The 17,919-nt window shown below is 36.8% G+C and overlaps 1 protein-coding gene across 1 annotated transcript in view; it reads left to right on the top strand.

Moving 5' to 3' along the window:
• The window catches only part of LOC134850927 (uncharacterized), a 41,582-nt gene extending 32,801 nt beyond the window's left edge, over positions 1-8,781 (top strand). The window contains exons 4-13 of the mRNA XM_063866743.1: positions 1,049-1,233; positions 1,356-1,771; positions 2,195-2,401; positions 3,001-3,163; positions 4,413-4,562; positions 4,654-4,813; positions 5,873-6,063; positions 6,517-6,935; positions 7,646-7,865; positions 8,353-8,781. Coding sequence (XP_063722813.1) covers positions 1,049-1,233; positions 1,356-1,771; positions 2,195-2,401; positions 3,001-3,163; positions 4,413-4,562; positions 4,654-4,813; positions 5,873-6,063; positions 6,517-6,935; positions 7,646-7,865; positions 8,353-8,573 — 2,332 coding nt within the window. The 3' untranslated portion in view covers positions 8,574-8,781. The remainder of the gene's footprint in view (positions 1-1,048; positions 1,234-1,355; positions 1,772-2,194; positions 2,402-3,000; positions 3,164-4,412; positions 4,563-4,653; positions 4,814-5,872; positions 6,064-6,516; positions 6,936-7,645; positions 7,866-8,352) is intronic.
• The last annotated feature ends 9,138 nt before the right edge of the window (positions 8,782-17,919 follow it).

Genomic DNA, 17,919 nt, shown 5'->3' with positions numbered 1-17,919 from the left:
AATTGCAGAAAGACTATTCTAAAAAACTCTGTAAAACCCGGATGGGTGGAACCTGATCTAAACTACATTTTATGATTGGATAAATTAGATATTTTACCAATGTAAAGTATTTAATATTAACCAATCATGATCCATCTGACTAACAATCCACTTATTTGTAAGTGCTGAAATTACTTGTAATTTCAGCACCAGAGAGATTTGAATTTAACTTAGAAATTAGTTGACTCTCCAAGAAGACTTCAGCAACCGCAATAAACCAGTGTACCCTAGATCTATTGAGCCTAGCAGAGACTAGTTAAACAACCTGAGACTAGATAGTATAAGAGTAAGATTAGGATCGGTATTAGACTAAGAAGTTGCACGAATCTATCCGGCCGAAAATAAGATAGCGTGACGAGCAGACGGTGTACCCTATCCGAAATTACTCTATGAGTTATACCCATCGGTCATAACTCAGAGCAGCTGTATTTTTAGTGCGCTCAAACTTTTAAATCTAATCAGCAGTCAAACCAAAATAGGCAGAGGCCGTTACTGTAACCCAGTCTTGAAATAGCAAGAGAGCTAGCTAAATGAGCAGCGTTTTCAGATGAATCATAATTACGTATTCCGCAGAGTTTTTGACATTTCTTTTAACTTCACTGTTTTCACCTATGATTGTCACATTCTGCAGCCAAATTTTCAGTCTTGATTTTTTGGTATGACGAGTAGTTCAGTATTCTCTGGATTCCCTATGAACAAGTCCTAAAATAATGAAATGGTTTAAAAAATGAAGTGCTATAGATTGAAACTGCAGCGCAGAGTACAAAAAAAAACTCATTTACATATAAAGATAAAAAGTATTTAACAACAAGGTATTTCTATTCATTGAAATGTTCAAGTGTTCAAGTGACTTTGTTCCACAATTACTAAAAGTGTCTTTTACATCTATAAAACTGTATCTGGATGGTTTCAGGAAAAAAAACAGTCACTGTTTTTTTTTCAATTTGCAAAAAAAAATTCATAATTGTAGTTTGCCCCAAAGACCAGAACGAAGACTTTTTAATACTAGGGTAAAGAATCCAGTGTTGGAGATAGGGGACCAGGTGAAGGTGCTGGACCATATGCAGACAGTGATGCACATGCAGGAGGGCCACGGCTCATACACAGAGGCCATGGAACTCATTCTGGGCAGAACAGGTCACGTGATCAACTACAGACCATTCGTAGGCTGCAAGGTTGAATTCCAACTGGTAGGCGAGTACAGTTTTTATTTTACAATTAACCTATCATTTTAGTGTAATAAATTATTAATTTTGTTTAAAAATAAAATGGTTCATTTTTTGTAGTACAAAATTTAAAGCTTTTCCCAATTTTAGGCAACAAAGTTGATTTCATGATCAACAGCAGCCTATTGGAAAAAGTATCCGAAGAGATAGAGTACATGACAGGAGACAAAGTGAAAGTAACCATTGACCTTCATCGATTCGAGGCCAACCAGAGTTTCCACGGGGGCTGGAACGAAAACATGGCCCGCTTCGCCGGAAAAGTGGGCGTGGTCGCCGAAATACGGAGGGGAGTCACTGTTGAAAACGAGAGCCACGGAGATCTCGGTCTTCGTTTCTTTGGAGTCGCTGACCAAATTGTCGTGAACCCGAGAAGTGTGACTAAGTTTGTGGAGACGTTCAAATCAGGAGATGATGTGTCTTTTGTGTTGGACTCGACTGCCATGACAAAATTAACCCGAAAATTGTCATCGTACACAACCTCAAACCTCGCCAATAAACAGAATCAAGTAGGTTAAAATTTGTTCAAGTTAGTTCAATAGAATGTTGGTAGAGGATTTAGTGAGTAAGAGGCTGGATTGTTCCGAAAGCTACTTTAGCGCCAATAAGTGTTTTTTTTTGGAAGGAGCGTTTGATTGGGCGTTTGGAGAGCACTGAAAATCAATTTGGTCAACTTAAATTGTCTTACTTGCGATCCAAAGCGTGGGCCAGTTATTTAGCCCATTGAATTAACAAACTGCGCATTCTGGTTTAACTGATATTTAAAGTTTACTATTTCTCTCCGAAATATAAGACCCTTTTGCTACCTGCAGCAATTGGGCACAACAAGAACTAGTTTTGAAAGCCGTATGAGCATTAAGCTTCAAAATATTTTTAGAGACGACAGCTGACTGTATATTGATTGCGCCAAATCGATCGTTTGTTTTTGCTAGAGTGGGAAGGTGAGTTCGGTGAATGGGAGTGGTGAAAATGCCACAGTGACAGTGAAGTATGCTGCAGACGGGAAGAGTGTGCCATTCCATTCATCCCACTTGGTGCGGGCACTCCATCTACCCTCCTCCTCCTCCTCCTCCTCCGCCCCAGCTGGCCCGCCCACTCTAGCCAGGGAACCCACCGTGGCGACACTAGCTAGAGCTCAGGTGAGAGATAAAATGACGAAATCACAACGAAAGGATTGAATTGTAGTATCGCATCTTACTTACATGTAATTAACTCCAATCCAATCCTAATACAAATATATCAGCATATCAAAGAAATTTAAAGTTTCTTTCCCCTCAAAATACACACACGCATACAAAAACTTTTTTCGCTCATCAAAGTAAGCAATATGAGGCTACTAAGTGTATATAATATATGCCGCAACCCATTAAGCCGAAAAAAAAACAAATTTCCAATAGGCCGGACATTATTAAAACAGCCAACATGCTCAAAGTGTGTTTGTGGCAGTAATTGCAACAGAAAACCAGGAGATAGATGAGTCCTGTTAACAAAACTGTTTACAGGAAAGAAAGACTTTCTTTCCTGTAAACAGTTTTGTTAACAGGACTCATCTATCTCCTGGTTTTCTCCTGGTTTTCTTCGAGTAAGACAATTTAATCACCCCTTATGAAATATATTTAAAAACCCTGACGAGGTATTTTAAGGCAGCCAGACTCTTGCTCGAAGAATCACCTTTAGTTATAGTCAATTTTTGATCTTCAAAAAACAGAGCCGTCTGATTCTCCTATTTGATTACCAGTCGTCCAGCAGTGACTCTTCTCTTGAGCCTCGCAACGGACTGTACCCGGGTGACTACGTGACGTGCAGTGAGGACCCGGAGACGATGCAGTTGATGCAGGAGGAGTACGGGGGCTGGAATGACCGCATGGCAGGCATAATCGGATCAGTCTCCGTGGTCAAGGGTAGGTCACAGCAGTGCCACTCAAACCAACCCCTCTTCTTTGCATATTCGTTTACACTCATGTTTTTAGTTATATAGTGTGTTTACTTAGCAATTTCAGCAGGGTTGTTGTTTTATTTTTGTTTTTTATTAGTTGAAAAAGGATTTAAAACAGTGTTTTTCACCCATGATAAAAACATCCGGCAAACTAAAACTTTTGCTTTGTTTCAAAACGTATCGTTGAAGACACAACTCAAAATTATGATTTGTTCTCCAAAACACTGAGGCAGAATGCCAACTTAGACACCTTTTGAGGGCCCACACGATTTCTTAAATCGCTACGAATGAAAATCATGGAGCTAAAAAGTTGCTCATTTCCAGCCGAACTTGAAGCAATGATAAATTTCAAATCTGCTAGACTTGCAAAAGATTCTGATATTTTTCCATGCAGCTTTTAGAGATGAAAAAATATTCAGTGTACAATACAGAGTCAGTGGTGTATATCTGTTTCCTGTTTTCTTTTCCGCCGCCAATGAGGCTCAGGTGAAGGTTTCTCTGCAAACACTCAGTCAACGCACGTGTAAACTCGGGTTGTGATAAGCCCGCTCTGATGTGCTTAGGGTAAAGGCAAAAATAACCAAAAGTTTTGATATCGAAAGGTTAAAGCGAATATCTGCAGCTCCTCTCCACTCCTCTCCTCAGAGCTCTGCCGACAACCGCTTCCATGCAGGCACGCCATCCGTAACAGTAACTTTATTTATCATTTGCGGGACCAATTCGTAAGAACTCTGCCTTTTGAGCGAGAACAAAACAAAACTACCTCACCTTAAGACCAAGTGGGAAGGAGTCTGGAAATCGTTAAGGCTCAATGACAAAGATAGTTCACTTCCTTACAGATTTGTAGAGTATGTTGTTTGCTTGACAAAACTCCATTTTTCTGCCACCCTCACAGACGAGAGCGCAAAACGCGCAAGTTCAGTGCATTGCAACAAGCAGCAGCGAGTTAATGTTTTAGACTATTTGGTGAGAAGGGATGACGATCTCGCAAAATAAGTGTCAGATTTTTTTAGAAGATTTTCTGTAATGACTTGCTTTCCCAGCTAGGGAACAGACAGAATTGAAAATTCAATCTCTATTCGGCTCTCTGGGAGAAACTCAAGTTTGTTCCCGGAACAAGCAGGGAATTATACGGAAGAGGAATTAACTTTCGAAAGATTTCGACTGTTTGCAAATTTTTCAAATGTTCCTCAGAGTAGCTTCGCTGTGCTTAGGTTTCAATGGCAACGGGGGAGTGGTCATTTCGGGGAGGGGAGATGACAATGTGGGCGATGAGTGGCACGTGTACGCAGGAGCACTCACCAGGGTGGAGGGAGACTCTGTCATTATTGGGGTGGGAGACCACGTCAAGATAGCCTCACAGGGTGAGCATTTCTTCGTATTAAATCTACAAAAAATATTATTTTTGGAACTTATCGGTCTTAGATGCTGTGATATCTTTCTTCTGTTTTCTAGATGGGGGAGATAGTGACTCGAGTAGTGAGGGTATCACCTTGTATGACAAGAGGGGAGTGGTGCGCAAGTGCCATGGCAGTGGCGAAGACTTCACTGTGGTAGTGAGGAGTGGGGACATGACCACAACCTGTGAACAGATATCCTTCGACCGACTCAAAAAGTGAGAAGAGAGAACAACTAACTTTTTAAATACGTTTCGTATGTTCTACAGTGCTCATTTGAATTATCCGGACAAAACGAATAAGACTTGAAAAAATAAAAAATGTTTTCTCAAATTGAATGGACTTTACACAAAAAATGATGGACGAAAATTGCTTAGAATTTCAGGTAAATTAATATGGTGTAACTTGTTTTGCGGAACTGGGGCCCAAGGTTTCGCCCACCCATCAAGGATTCGACTACCTCCCAACCCAAAGGGTCATCCCTTTGCACTATTTTGAGATACCCATATTTGGTGACGGACCCTTAAAATTTTCTAAAGGCGCCTTCAGCGCCAATCTATAATGTTTTTGGGAGGGAGTGCGCGCAGAAAAAACGAGAAAAAAAGCGCGCGCCGAAAAGTGCATAAAACGCCTTTTTTGGCTTGTTTTTTCAAAAATTTTCCTGCGGCGCAGAAAGTTAGGCCAAAACAGGGACCTTTTACTGCTTTGGGAGAGCTCGAAAAATCATTCGAAAGGTCTGATGTTCGAGGCCCACCATGATCCGTGCTCGTTGCTTAAGGGTAAAGCAACATTACCCAGCCCAGAGAAAATAACCAAAAAAATAGCAAGTAGTTCTTAAACAGGGGCACAACTGCGGTTCGCCGTGATGAGCTGTACAGCTCTTGTGTTGGTCCTTTCCCATGTGGATAAATGGTCTTAATCTTAATGTGGTCGACCTAAAAAAAAGTCTACAAAATTTGGTTAGAAAAAAAGTTGACAAAATCCGCAACCCCCCACCCCCAGCCCCCACTTCGAGAAAATCCTAGATCCGCCTCTGACTGTATTTAATTTTTTTTATCAGGCTAAAGGTGCCGAGTTAACTTCAAAATTTGCAAAAAGCTCAAATCAATCAGATGACCGTTCTTTGAAATTATGTTGAGAAATAACTCAACCAAAACCAACCTAACAAAAAAATATTGCATGCGTTCGTGCTTTTTACTTGCAAAAAATGACGAGATGCTCAAATATGAGAAATGATTGTGCATCAATCTACCTAATGTTTGCTGCTGCGCTGGCAGGTGTATGCAGCCAGTGATCATGGTGGGGGATGAGGTGATGATTGTGAATGACACTGAGTTGGTGCAGACTCTGCAGGAGGAGGTGAAGCTGCCAATCCCCTCCAATCTCTCTCTCCTGCTGGGCAAGAAGGGCAAGGTCACCAAAATCACCACCATGGTTGACATCGCTGTCAGATTCAGTCTCTCACAAGGTCACATTACTCTAGTTTCACTTTTTAAACAATTATGAGCAGAAAGTCAATCAAAGCGCAAACGAATAGGCCAGTATATTTCCTTCTTTGTTTCATAGTTCAATTTTTTGTTAACAGATCGTCAAACTCAAAACGCTTGGCGGGATAGCGAAGAACGTCAAAAAGATATTTGCAGAGATGCAAGCAGGGGCGGAGGCCTTCTCCTTTCAGGAACTCCTAACCCTTCCAACCTAAAAATTACCCAAATTGATAATTAAAGACATCCATTTTTGGCCGACTCTCCCTTAACTTTTTCTAAAGGCACCTCTGGCGCCGATATGTACTAATTTCGAGGAAGACGGGCACGCCAAAAAACACGACTTTTTGGTCAATATTCTTCGAAAAGTGCCTGAAAACGCCTTTATAGTGATTTGGGAGAGCTTAGAAAAAAAACAGGAATGGTCAATTATTTAGGTGTCGTCTCAGAAGTGTTTCTAAATGCGCGCCTTCTCTTCAAAGTGGCCAGTCGACAACCATTCAGACTGGGCGACAAAGTGGAGGTCAGCGAATCTCTAGCAAGCTTCAAGGGTTTGCAGAAAGAACATGGGGGATGGAACGAGAGTATGAGTGACTTGGTGGAAGAGACAGGGACTGTGGTGAAAATATTCACTGACAGTACAAGGGGTCACAAGAAAGACGACTTGGTAGTGTTGTTCCCACAGGCAAAGGAGCCATTCGTGATCAACCCGGCTGCTGTCAAACTGCATAATGACAACAGTTTTGATGAAGACGACGACGTAGTATGTGTTCTTCCCATTGAGTTGATGAAAGTGGTACTTCCCAGGGGTCACATGATGAGGGGATTTCATCAATTGAAGCAGAAGATTTTTGAGGTCAGGTTTGTTTCAAAATAGCAGCAGATGTAGCGAGGGGGGAGGCGTACGCACCCAAACAAGGATTTGGTTTTTCTTTGGGTTCTTCTTTGGTACTTTTTGCCGACATTCATTTACGGCCCTCTGGAATCTATTTTAAAGTTGCTTTAAGCGCCCAAGTATATTAATTTTGAGAAAGGGGGTCGCATGCCGAAAACACGATTTTTTGGTCCAAATTTTCCAAAAAGTGCTTAAAAACGCCTTTTTTGGCCAATTTTTTCAAAATTTTCCCTGCGGAACAGAAAATTAGGCCAAATCAGGGACTTTTTAGTGCTTTGGGAGAGCTCGAATAATCAATTTGGTCGACCTAAAAAAATGTCGACAAAATTTTCGAAAACTTTGGAAAATCCGCCCTCTCTCGAGAAAATCCTAGATCAGCCTCTGTACAAGAATAAACAGATCAGAAGGTTAAAGCCAGTCTGCTCGTGTCAGCCCAAAGCTTTCAAAAAGGTAAGAAACTCAAGTTTTGTTTTCGAACCTCGAATCTTCAGTTCCTCCTCACCTTCGGTGGTCTGGTCTCAGCAATAAGAATAGCGGATCAGTAATTTCTTGCCCAAGAAGAACACTATCTTCCAATCACAACAATTTTTACCTCAGGATTTTTTTTTACTGCCGAACGATACTCAGCTAGATTTGAAAGAAAAAGTTGTTTATGCATCTGTTAATTGCAGAAGGGAGAGGTCACTTCAGTGGAGGGCGAGGGTGAGTATGCACTTGTGGGAGTGAAATATGATGACGGCGTTGAGATGGAGTACTTTGCCAAACACTTGCACCAGTGGCCATGCTCTGGAGAGCAGGTGGCACACATGCTGCTAGATGCACTCAACACATTCATGGCATTCCAAATCAGTGCCTCAGAAAATGAGAACGAGAGCAATGAGACAGAAGAAGGTACACACCTAAAGCACCTTTTCGCGAGGAAACTAGAGACTTGAGTATTGTATGGACCGATATTTTTATTACTAACCAAACCTTCATTTTTCCAGTGGCATCGCCGGACGTGTTTGAGTTAAACCTATCGGAGAAGAATTCTCGGATCGTTTCCAATTGATCTATTTATTATACCCGATGCACAATGTTCTATTGGCTCGAAAAAAACTATTGCTATGATTAGTATCATGTATAAAGCACATAGACAAACGCAACATACATCAATGATCAATGTGATAGCATGTTTGACTGACACGGTCAAGATGAGCCTTTCAAGACATCAGAGCACTTGACCACAAGCTGCAAAATTACGTTGAACATTGAAGCAAGATGCGTCACACTAACATTAACAAGACATGCTTCAGTTTTTGACGGAATTTTGCATTGTTCTTTATTTTTATTTGCAATAGGCTCCTCAATCAGACCCATAAAACTGAGGTATCTTTAGACTCTTCTGCCGCCACCAGCCCAACTCACTCCACTGCCCAAGTGCGAGAGTGTCCCCTCTGTTTCGAGTCAGAGGACGTCCAGTGGGTCTCCTTCCGCTGTGGCCACCTGCTCTGTCAGGACTGTGCCGAGAAGATCTTAAACCTCTCCTCCGCCCCTGGACACAGACGCTGTCATCTGTGCAAGGAGCCAGTGGACGAATTCATTCGACTCTATCTTTAATTATCATTTACATCAATTTGTAATAGTGAGAGACATTTAAAAAAACTTTTACACCCCGTTGAAAACTTGAGATCAGATCTGTTAAATGTTGCCTGCTAATTTAAATTTTTACTCAACCTTCTAGATAAAGTTAAATGTAAGAACATTAATATAAAAGCCAGATCTTTCAGAAACTGAAACACAGTTATACAGTTTGCGCAAGTTTATTGGTTGAATTATGACTAATAACAGTTAATTTGATTCTTGTAAAATAAAATTGTTGAAATTAGATGTTCGAATTTCATTTTTTATTGCGTTCTTCTGATCAATTTCAAATCTATCTAAAAATGATAGCAAAAGCTCGTGATGTCTTTATTCAGATTCTAAATGTAGTTTTAAGAAAACATAGGATTTAAGCACAACTTGAGATTGGCTAAAACTCGAATGAATGTCACATTGTTTTGTAACTGGACATCAATATGTTGATGTTACATTTATTCTAAATTAAGTATTAATTTGGTTTCTGAAATACAATCCAGATTAGTTTGATTATTTTTGTTATTCCACCAGCAATCTAAATATCAATACCTCTCAACAACTTTTTGAAAGCAAGTAACGTTTAGTTTAACTTTGTTACCTGTGTGTATCTTTGGTAAAGCTGGATTTACTCCGCCACTTTTTTTTTGAAGTATTTTCTTAGGTAATAAAAAAAAACTAGCCGGCAGACAGTTAAAAAAACGATTAAGCAACTAATTAAACGAATATTAAACGAATATTTGTACAGAATCAAAAATGCGGACGCTCTTTCAACCAGGGATTCGACACCGTGATCACCCCAAGGGTCCCTTTTGTACTATTTTACGACATCCGTTTTCGACCAACCGAGCCTAAAATATTTCCCAAAGTGCCGTGGACGACAACATAGACTTATTTTAAATGGCGCAAACTTCAGAAAAAAAACACCTTTCAAAAAGTGCCCAGAAAATTTTCTCAAAAAAAAAGATCTTCATAGTGTTTTGGGAAAAAATTTTGAAAACCCCTTCAGACAATCTTAGATCCGCGTCTGAGTACAATAATATATGATTGCACTTCTCTGCTTATTAGAGCATTTTAAGATTGTTTCCTGCAACAAAAACGAGGAAAAAAATCAATACATTCTGAATCAGTCTTCCCACTGTTTGTTGACGCTTGAAATAAACAGCGATCTGCATCGTAATCTATTTATTTTACTATTAAACTCGGCTGTTCATCTTGTCATCTTGGCATCTGACTAAGCGAGAATTAAAGCTTCCAGTAGATACAAAGAATTTTGGTCGGGAAAAGACTTAACGAATATTGGAAACTAATTTTCCAACTGTAAGCTTAGCACAAGAGTAACATTTTAACTTAGGATTGGACTTAATCAACAGTGAAACTGCAGAAAAAAAATTCTGCCCATGAAAATTCTGCACGCTTTTCCTCTGCCAATTGACCAGGCATAAACTCAGCAAAACTTCGCTTATTTGCTCATCATTACTCAAAAGAAAGAAACAAACAATGGCCTTCCAAGTTTTGGAAACTATTCAGAAAATTTATTCCCAAAAAGCGACTTTACAAATTGAATAAGCCTAGGTTTCGAACTGCCACCGACTAGCGACAACCGTTTAACCAACTGCATAGTCCAAGGAAAGTTCTGACCACATTTTCGGAAACCACATTTTCAAGTTGGTGTGTTTTCTTGCACGTCGTGTGATGATAGAGTTTAATCTACGTGTAGAAATTCAATGAACGCGCGCAAATTCAGCGATACAACACAAACATAAACAAGACTGCTCGTATCAGGGCAAAGCCCTGAATGTTCCGACTGCTTTTTAAGGTTTATAGAGCAGTAATACCATTTAAAAAAATAAATGAAATAAAACACGCCAAATAAAGTACAAAAGGATAGATTTCGCTCCTTGTAACAAATCAATTATAGCGAATAAGCTTCTTTCAACTAATTTGGAACGCTTATTAAGACGGATTAATTCTCCGCTTACGCGTTAATAGCGCGAAATATATCGCGCGTTAATTGTCCCAAATTGGCCAAAATGGCAATCTTTAAACCCTCGTAACTTCACTAAAATTAATCACAGGTGAAATATCTTTTCAAATTTGAGCTCAAGACAACAATACTTTTTCAATGATATAAAAAATTGTCAAAAATGGCTGGTTAAAAAGTCGAAATATGTCTGAAGAAAAAAAACCCACGCCGAGCACAAATATTCCGTTACTTTCGTATCGAAAGTCGGAACAAAAACGTAAAACGCAAAAAAATTTCATGTTGAAAAAAAAAATAGGTGAATCAAAAATTTCAAGATAAAAAACTATTAAGGACCCAGCTAAAGCTGAAGATATGAGTTCAATTTTGAATGAATTTGCTATACTGATGCGGCACAAAAATGTGATTTTAAAACTAGTTTTTGTCCAAAACCTTAGTTGTTTCTTTCGTGAAATAAGTGAGAGGTGTAAAAACAATTTAGAGGTAATCATGCAGATAACATTTCATGCAGAAAAATTTTTCCATGCAGATAACATTTCTCTAACAAAAAAAATGACAAGCCGCCCTTTCTGCAGGAGCCATTATTGGAACCGTTTCTTTCCGTCAAATTGTGTATTTCAGATTTGACTTTATAAATTTTAAGGAAATTCGAAAAGTTTCAAAAACGGTCAAAAGTTCTACAAGACGATCAAAAGACTTTCTACAATCCATAACATTTTTTTCTGCTAAAAGCAAGTTTATATCGCTTAAACACGTACTGTAATTTTTGCGTAAAGTCAGAACATTTGCTAAAAATAACAGTCAAAGTTTTAAAACTTCGAGGTTTTTGAAGGCCATAACTTTTTCTTACAATAACTGGGCAGAGCCAGTTATATAGGTAGGCTTCACCAAACTTGTTGTTTCGATTAAACCTATGATACTAGATTTGGCAGGATAGTTACCGAGAAAAGTCTAAAAAAACGGTCAGCTCTTCAACAATTTGACATTTCGGAGAATCATAGATTTTTAAGCAAAAAAATAGCGCGTAGCCGCCTATGCAGAAGGGATTCACTCAAATTTAAATTTCGATTGAACCCGAAATCTAAAATTTGACAAGGATAGCTCTCGAGAAGGGTCAAAATGTTTTTAAAAAATGGTTAAAACCAAAAACTTGACTATTCCGAGGGCCATAACTTTGTGTACAAAAAAAGTTGCAGCCGTTTATGCAGTGAGCTTTTTGAAGCCACTCTGTTCGATGAAAGCAAAAACTCAGATTTGAGACGGGAACTTTTCGAGAAAAGGAAAAAAAAATTAAAACGATGGGTCAAATATTTCCCAACAGACTTTTTCGAAGGCTGTAGACAGATATCAAGTAAATAAAGACTCTAGGGGAGTATACAGGCAAACAGGGGACTAGGATATCTTTCAATTGATACCCTTTCAATTGAAACAGGGGAGTAGGGGATCTTTCAATTGATACAAATCAGCAGAAGTTTCTGAGAAAAACTAAATTTTGTTACCCTTGAATTTACCCAAAAAGTGAGTCATTAAGCCGATAAAAATAGGCCGAAACAATTTGGACCGAAGAATTTTTTCAAAGCGAAACAAGAAAACAAAGAAGGAATAAGAAGTCAAAGCAAGAAAAATTACAAATTGTACGAGTAAATCAAACACTAAGAGCAACATTAGAAAAAAAAATGCTCACAGCAAAAAAAATGATTTCAAGATGTGACAAAAGTTTTTTCGAAATACTTTTTGTTGTGAGAGAAGCGCTAAGCAAAGCGTCCAACAAAATAATATGTTCTTTAAGTAAAATCAAGTAATTTTTAGCCTTAATTAGCAATTTTTATACATTACGGACGATACTCGGTCGATTTACTCGCTAGCAAATAGACGAAAAACTAAAAATTTAAAACAGGTTTAGCCCGACAGTAGATTTTTTTATTCAAACATGTTTTAAATTCGTTCAAATCACGACTGAAAAGGCTTTAATATGATAAATCACTCCATGCATTCCGAGGAATAATTATCTTACCTGATTTTTGATGCAAAACAAAAACAAAACAAAAAAAACTCAAAGACATCCGAACACAAAGTTCCTCTACATTTTTTTATATAGTCGCAACATTAAGCAATTCAATTTGAGCAAAATGAAATAAATATATGTAAAAAGATCGTTATTTAGAGCAAAAACGTTTTCACGAAAAACCTAGTCGATAAACTTATTATTTTACTAGTTTAAGGAAAATGAGTGTTAATTTGCAATAAACTTAAATCAGACTATCTATCTAGCACAATAAAGTTGCAATAGGTTCTATAGGGTTATTTTACAAAACTTTCCATAAAATTTCGTTCATTAAATAGATAGTTGCTTTAATTAGCTCATCTAAAAAATGGTCTAAAAGTTTGAAGAAAATGAAATTCTTGAACAGAAGAACTTGCGGCTTTTTTTCATGAAAAAAACTGGCAGAGGCATGTGGACAAAAAGAAAAATATCCAAAAATGCGCCCAATGTTCTCCGAAAGAGTCCCGAAACTAAGTTATTTTTTATCGTTTTAAGGCTATTACACTTTAATTGGATCGTTTGTCAAATTTTGTTTGATAATTTTGCTCAGTCAAGTAAAAAATATGAGAAAATTCCAAGCGCATGGTAAGGCACAACACAAGACAAGAGTTTTCACAGTATTCTTGATTCATGCGAAAAATTTTGAAATCTATTAAAATCGGGAAACACAATAAAAACTGAGTGACGAAGAGCTCTCTGATCAGTTGTCTCATACTTAATACCCTGCTGCTTCTGAATGCAACAATTTATACATTTTGGAGAAAAACTTCAGAGTGCCAATTGATCCATTAACAATGGCAACCTTCTAATTTGCAACATATTTTCAACAACACAAAGTGTTGTTTTCATAGTATTTTTGATTTATGCGAACAAATTAGGCTGTTTTTTTCTTAAAGATTAAACTTTGAAAATTTGATCATTGGTCTAACTATTAAAAAAATGACAAATTTTTCCAACTCTGATCTACCTAATCGATTTTTTGAAAAATAGAAATGCAAAAACTTAGAAAACCGATGCAATTTTCAAGTAACGATGTGATGTAAATGATAGTGTGGTCGACATGCGCAAACTGAAAAACACAAAAAACTTCTAGACTACACTTGTTATATATTTTTTTACAATTTAAAGAAAGTACTTTTTTGTCGGTCGACGTATAAGTCGAAATCACTTAAATATCTTTATTGCAATGTTTGAGTAGCAAACATGACTTCGTATACTATTTTATTCATGATATTTTCCTAACTCTTTTTCGCGGGTGTAGCCTCGAAAAAAGGAACGTTTTTCCTAGACAACACAAACACTTCTGGTTTTACAATGCCTGTTGGCTAATTTTATCAAAAAACTTGGTTGGTCATTGCACTCTGTAAAACGTTCGTAATGTGAGCAAAATTTTATGGAAAAAATATATGACCTTGAAGCTCTTTGAATTTTTTTGAATAAAGTTTACAAAATTTCAGACAATTGGCACAATAGGTTAAGTTTTAATCCGCTAAAAATTGTCCTAATTAATACTCAAAGTGATCAGTTTCTCCAAATCTTCAGTAAGTTTGCTTTTGCAGAGTGTAAAGTTCCTGCTAATTGACAAGTGATTTTGAAATCAACATGAAAAAGTCAAAGTACAAAAAAAGATTGGGCGTGCACAAATTTTTGGTAATTTTTCCTGTAAAAAAAGGAAGAAAAATCCAACAAGACATAAGAAGATGCCTTCAATTAAATATTAACACTCAAAAAGCTTCTGATATAACCTAAACAAATAAATGTTTATATATGGGACATCATTGCTTCAAGTTAAAGTATCACGCGCAGTAGTTTTTTCAGCTAAAAAGAATACCTGAGCATTTTTTATTTCAGGTAAAAAAAATAAAGCAAAAAATTCCAACCAAGCTACTTTCAAACAGCCGAAGTCTTACAAGTCGAAACAATTGTTAAGGCAAACGAGCCATTAGAAATAGATAAACTGAGTGGGAACAAATTTGATAAACATCAACTCAGAGATTCCAGAAATTATTAAAGAATGAAAACTGAGGTTCGCAGTAAAAAATTTAAAAAGTAAATTTGAAACTGTTTTGGAAACACAACCAACAGATAGTTGGATAGAAGAGCCAGAAAAAGACAAGTTTTCGCAGTTTTTTTTTACCACTTGAACTTTGTAGACATACGTCATCAAGTCATTTTGATACTACTCTGATCAATTCATCAAATGAAGGGGAAAAATACGCTGGTTAACCTTTAAACTGAACCCAGATTTCAAATTAACTCATTTTTCCGGTTTCTTGTTTAAGGAAGGTTTTGCTAGCTCTTTTTTCTAAAACAATTTCCGATTTGCAAAAAACTGCGCGATGCTAGCCCAAAAAAAATAGTTAAAAAAATGTTCCACAAAACTTATAGAACTTGCAAAAAAAGTTATGCAAAGAAATATTTTGGTTTAAACTAGCGAGCCCTTCGCCATAAATCAATCGGCTTGCAGAAGTTAATTGTTGAGCAAACTATTCAAGCAACGACACTTTCTTTGAAAACGTTACTTTACATGATTAATCAGTTTGCGAAAATTCATGTTTTCACTGCAAGCTATTCAATCAATCGACGAAACTTGAACACACTTCAAAGTTATTCAGCTTGAACTGCTTCACTATTTTTTTCGGGCAAAATATTCTAGCGTATGAAATTTTGAAATGGTCGAAGTTTCGAAATTTTGAATTACCATCAATCAATTCACAAAAAGCTCAAACATTTTCTTGATATTTAAGCAAGCAACGGCTTTAACAATTGAAGTATTTGAAGTTACAGTCAAGGGTGAATCGAAGCGATATTTATTTGAAGCTCAAACCTATTCACAAAAATTTTTCAAACGCATTCCAGTCACAATTTTGGAAATTCATCAAAACGATTTATAGCCTCAATTGGCTTACCCGGTCTGCTTTTCTTTGGCAAGCTAGTGAACCAAAAAAGTTTTGAAACTACTCAATTTTATTTCATAGAGCGAATCGGTTCACGAGAATTTTAAATTTTACTAAGTAACACTCTCAACCGAAAAAAAATTGAAATATGCCAAGACTTCATTGAACTATTAACAAACAGCAAGAACGCAAAAAGGAATTCTGGAAAACGGCACTGAAACTGCTAAAAACCACAACAATATTTTGACAAATCTTAGGAAATTTGGTGATTTGAATTTAGATTATCAAACCAAGAGCTATGTGCGCCTTTTGCATTCGAGGAAAACAGATCATATATGACTACACTGTCAGACACAATTCTTTAATTACTTTTAAGCTATTAGAAGTGCCAAAAACTTAAATAATTGTTTCAGCTAACCGGCATCGCGGAATCTGTGTCACAGGGCAATTTTTATATATTTTTTTTTGCTTTGCAACCTACAAGAAAAAATCCATTTTTGAAACACAAAATCTAGCTTCAAAATCTAGATTCATAAAGATCTAATTGTTTCGCTTATTATTTAAAAAAATGGTTTTGTTCAAGTGCTAAGTATTACGTTGTCAATCATTGAGAAACAAAACTTGCCTAACAGGCAATGGAAAAGTCACCTTGAGTCAACAAGCTCAGGGAAACAAAAACAATCGCTTACTTTATTCTTACTTTCATTTTTTTCGAAAAAAATTAATTTAAAGAAACTTTAAAAATGGACTCTGACAAGATAACTTTAACACAAGTTGAGAAACAGGCATCAATATGTAACTTTATTTCTTCCACTGGGAAACCTAAAACTTAAATCCACTCAAACCGAAAGCATTCACGTTTTTTTTTTTTGGATTGTGTTATTATCCTGCGTCATTTACTGTGCTTTTGACAAACGAAACTAAACTTAAAAATTCAGGAAACAATCTGCGAACACTTAAGTTTGATTTTGAAAACTATAGCCAACTGACAGTTGGAAAAGAGTAATGAACGCAAGGAAACAGAAAACAAATATGCCCTCAAAAGCTCTTCGAATTTCACGAACAATTTATCAGTGGTGCTTTCTTGACAAAATTAACCCAATTTGAGAAAATTGCATCAATCAGTCAATTTATTATTTCGCTAGAAAATCTGACACAGAGACGAAGCTGAGCTTCGAGCCACTTGCAATACAAAACAATGAAAAAAGAGAAAAATCGATCATGTCAGAAAACTAGATCTATCAAAATGAAAAAAACTAGTTTTGAAACAAAAACATGACAAGACTATAGAATGTGAAATTATCATCTCAAGATAATGTGCGCAGCGGATACGAAGCAAAAAAAACTTGTCAAAAACCCTTTACGCCGAAAAAATCAACGTTTAAGAATTATGAAAACTTAATAGGTCATTCGTACCGTCAAAACACTCAAACAACTTTATTTGCTCGTCAAATGAAATAATCTGAGGCCACTAAGGCAACACAAAATACGTCCCCCTCACTCCCAAACAAAGACACGCACATGCACACTTCTCTCGCTAATCAAAAGACGCAATATAAGGCCAGTAAGACGATATAATGTGAGCCGAAACCTATCAAGCCGAAAAAAGTCTAGTACGGGAAAAAAGTCTAGTACTCGATTGCAATAATTAAACTCCCTTTTCGAAATTAGAAGTCGACAAAGTTTTTTTTGACATTTTGCTGATCGATAGTGGATTTTGTCTTGCTTTTAACAATGGAAAGACGGTAAACTTAAAAAAATTCAAACCGCGAAAAATCAAAATTGAGCGTGAATAAATTTTAGACTTTTTCCTGGAGAAAAAAATCGCCCATACCTATATAAGAGTACTCACTACGTTCATTACTCTTAAGAAACGATACATTACTTCACTTCGTTCATTGACACGTACAAAGCTTCACGTTCAAAACAGCCAACTGAGAGTTGGAGAAGTGTAATAATCGCAAGGAAATAAAAAAAACTGATTTGCTTTTGAAAAAAGAAACAACTTCTAATTTCGAAGAAAACATATAGATCCTCAAACGCTCTTTGAAGTTCACGAACAATTTATGATTGAGGCTTCATTCATAAATTCACCCAATTTGAGACAACTGATCAATAGGTAAATTTTTTATTTCGCTAGGAAATCTGATAATTAAATTCCATATTCGAAATTATAAGTCGATGACGTTTTGCATCACCTTTACACTTTTGTTGCTGGATAGCGGAGTTTGCTTTCATTTTAACAAAAAAAATGAGTGAACTTGAAAATAAATCAGATGTCAAACCGCGAAAAATCAAAACTGAACGTGAACAAATTTAAAGACTTTTGCCTGAAAAAAACTAAAAAAATCACAAAGACCTATATAAGAGAACTCAATACGTTCATACTCTTAAATACAAGAGAAA

This window comes from Symsagittifera roscoffensis, chromosome 7 (assembly GCF_963678635.1).
Source record: "Symsagittifera roscoffensis chromosome 7, txSymRosc1.1, whole genome shotgun sequence".
NCBI classification, from domain to species: domain Eukaryota; kingdom Metazoa; phylum Xenacoelomorpha; order Acoela; family Convolutidae; genus Symsagittifera; species Symsagittifera roscoffensis.
The sequence above is the reverse complement of the archived record's forward strand: the minus strand, read 5'-3'. Positions and strand labels throughout refer to the sequence as shown.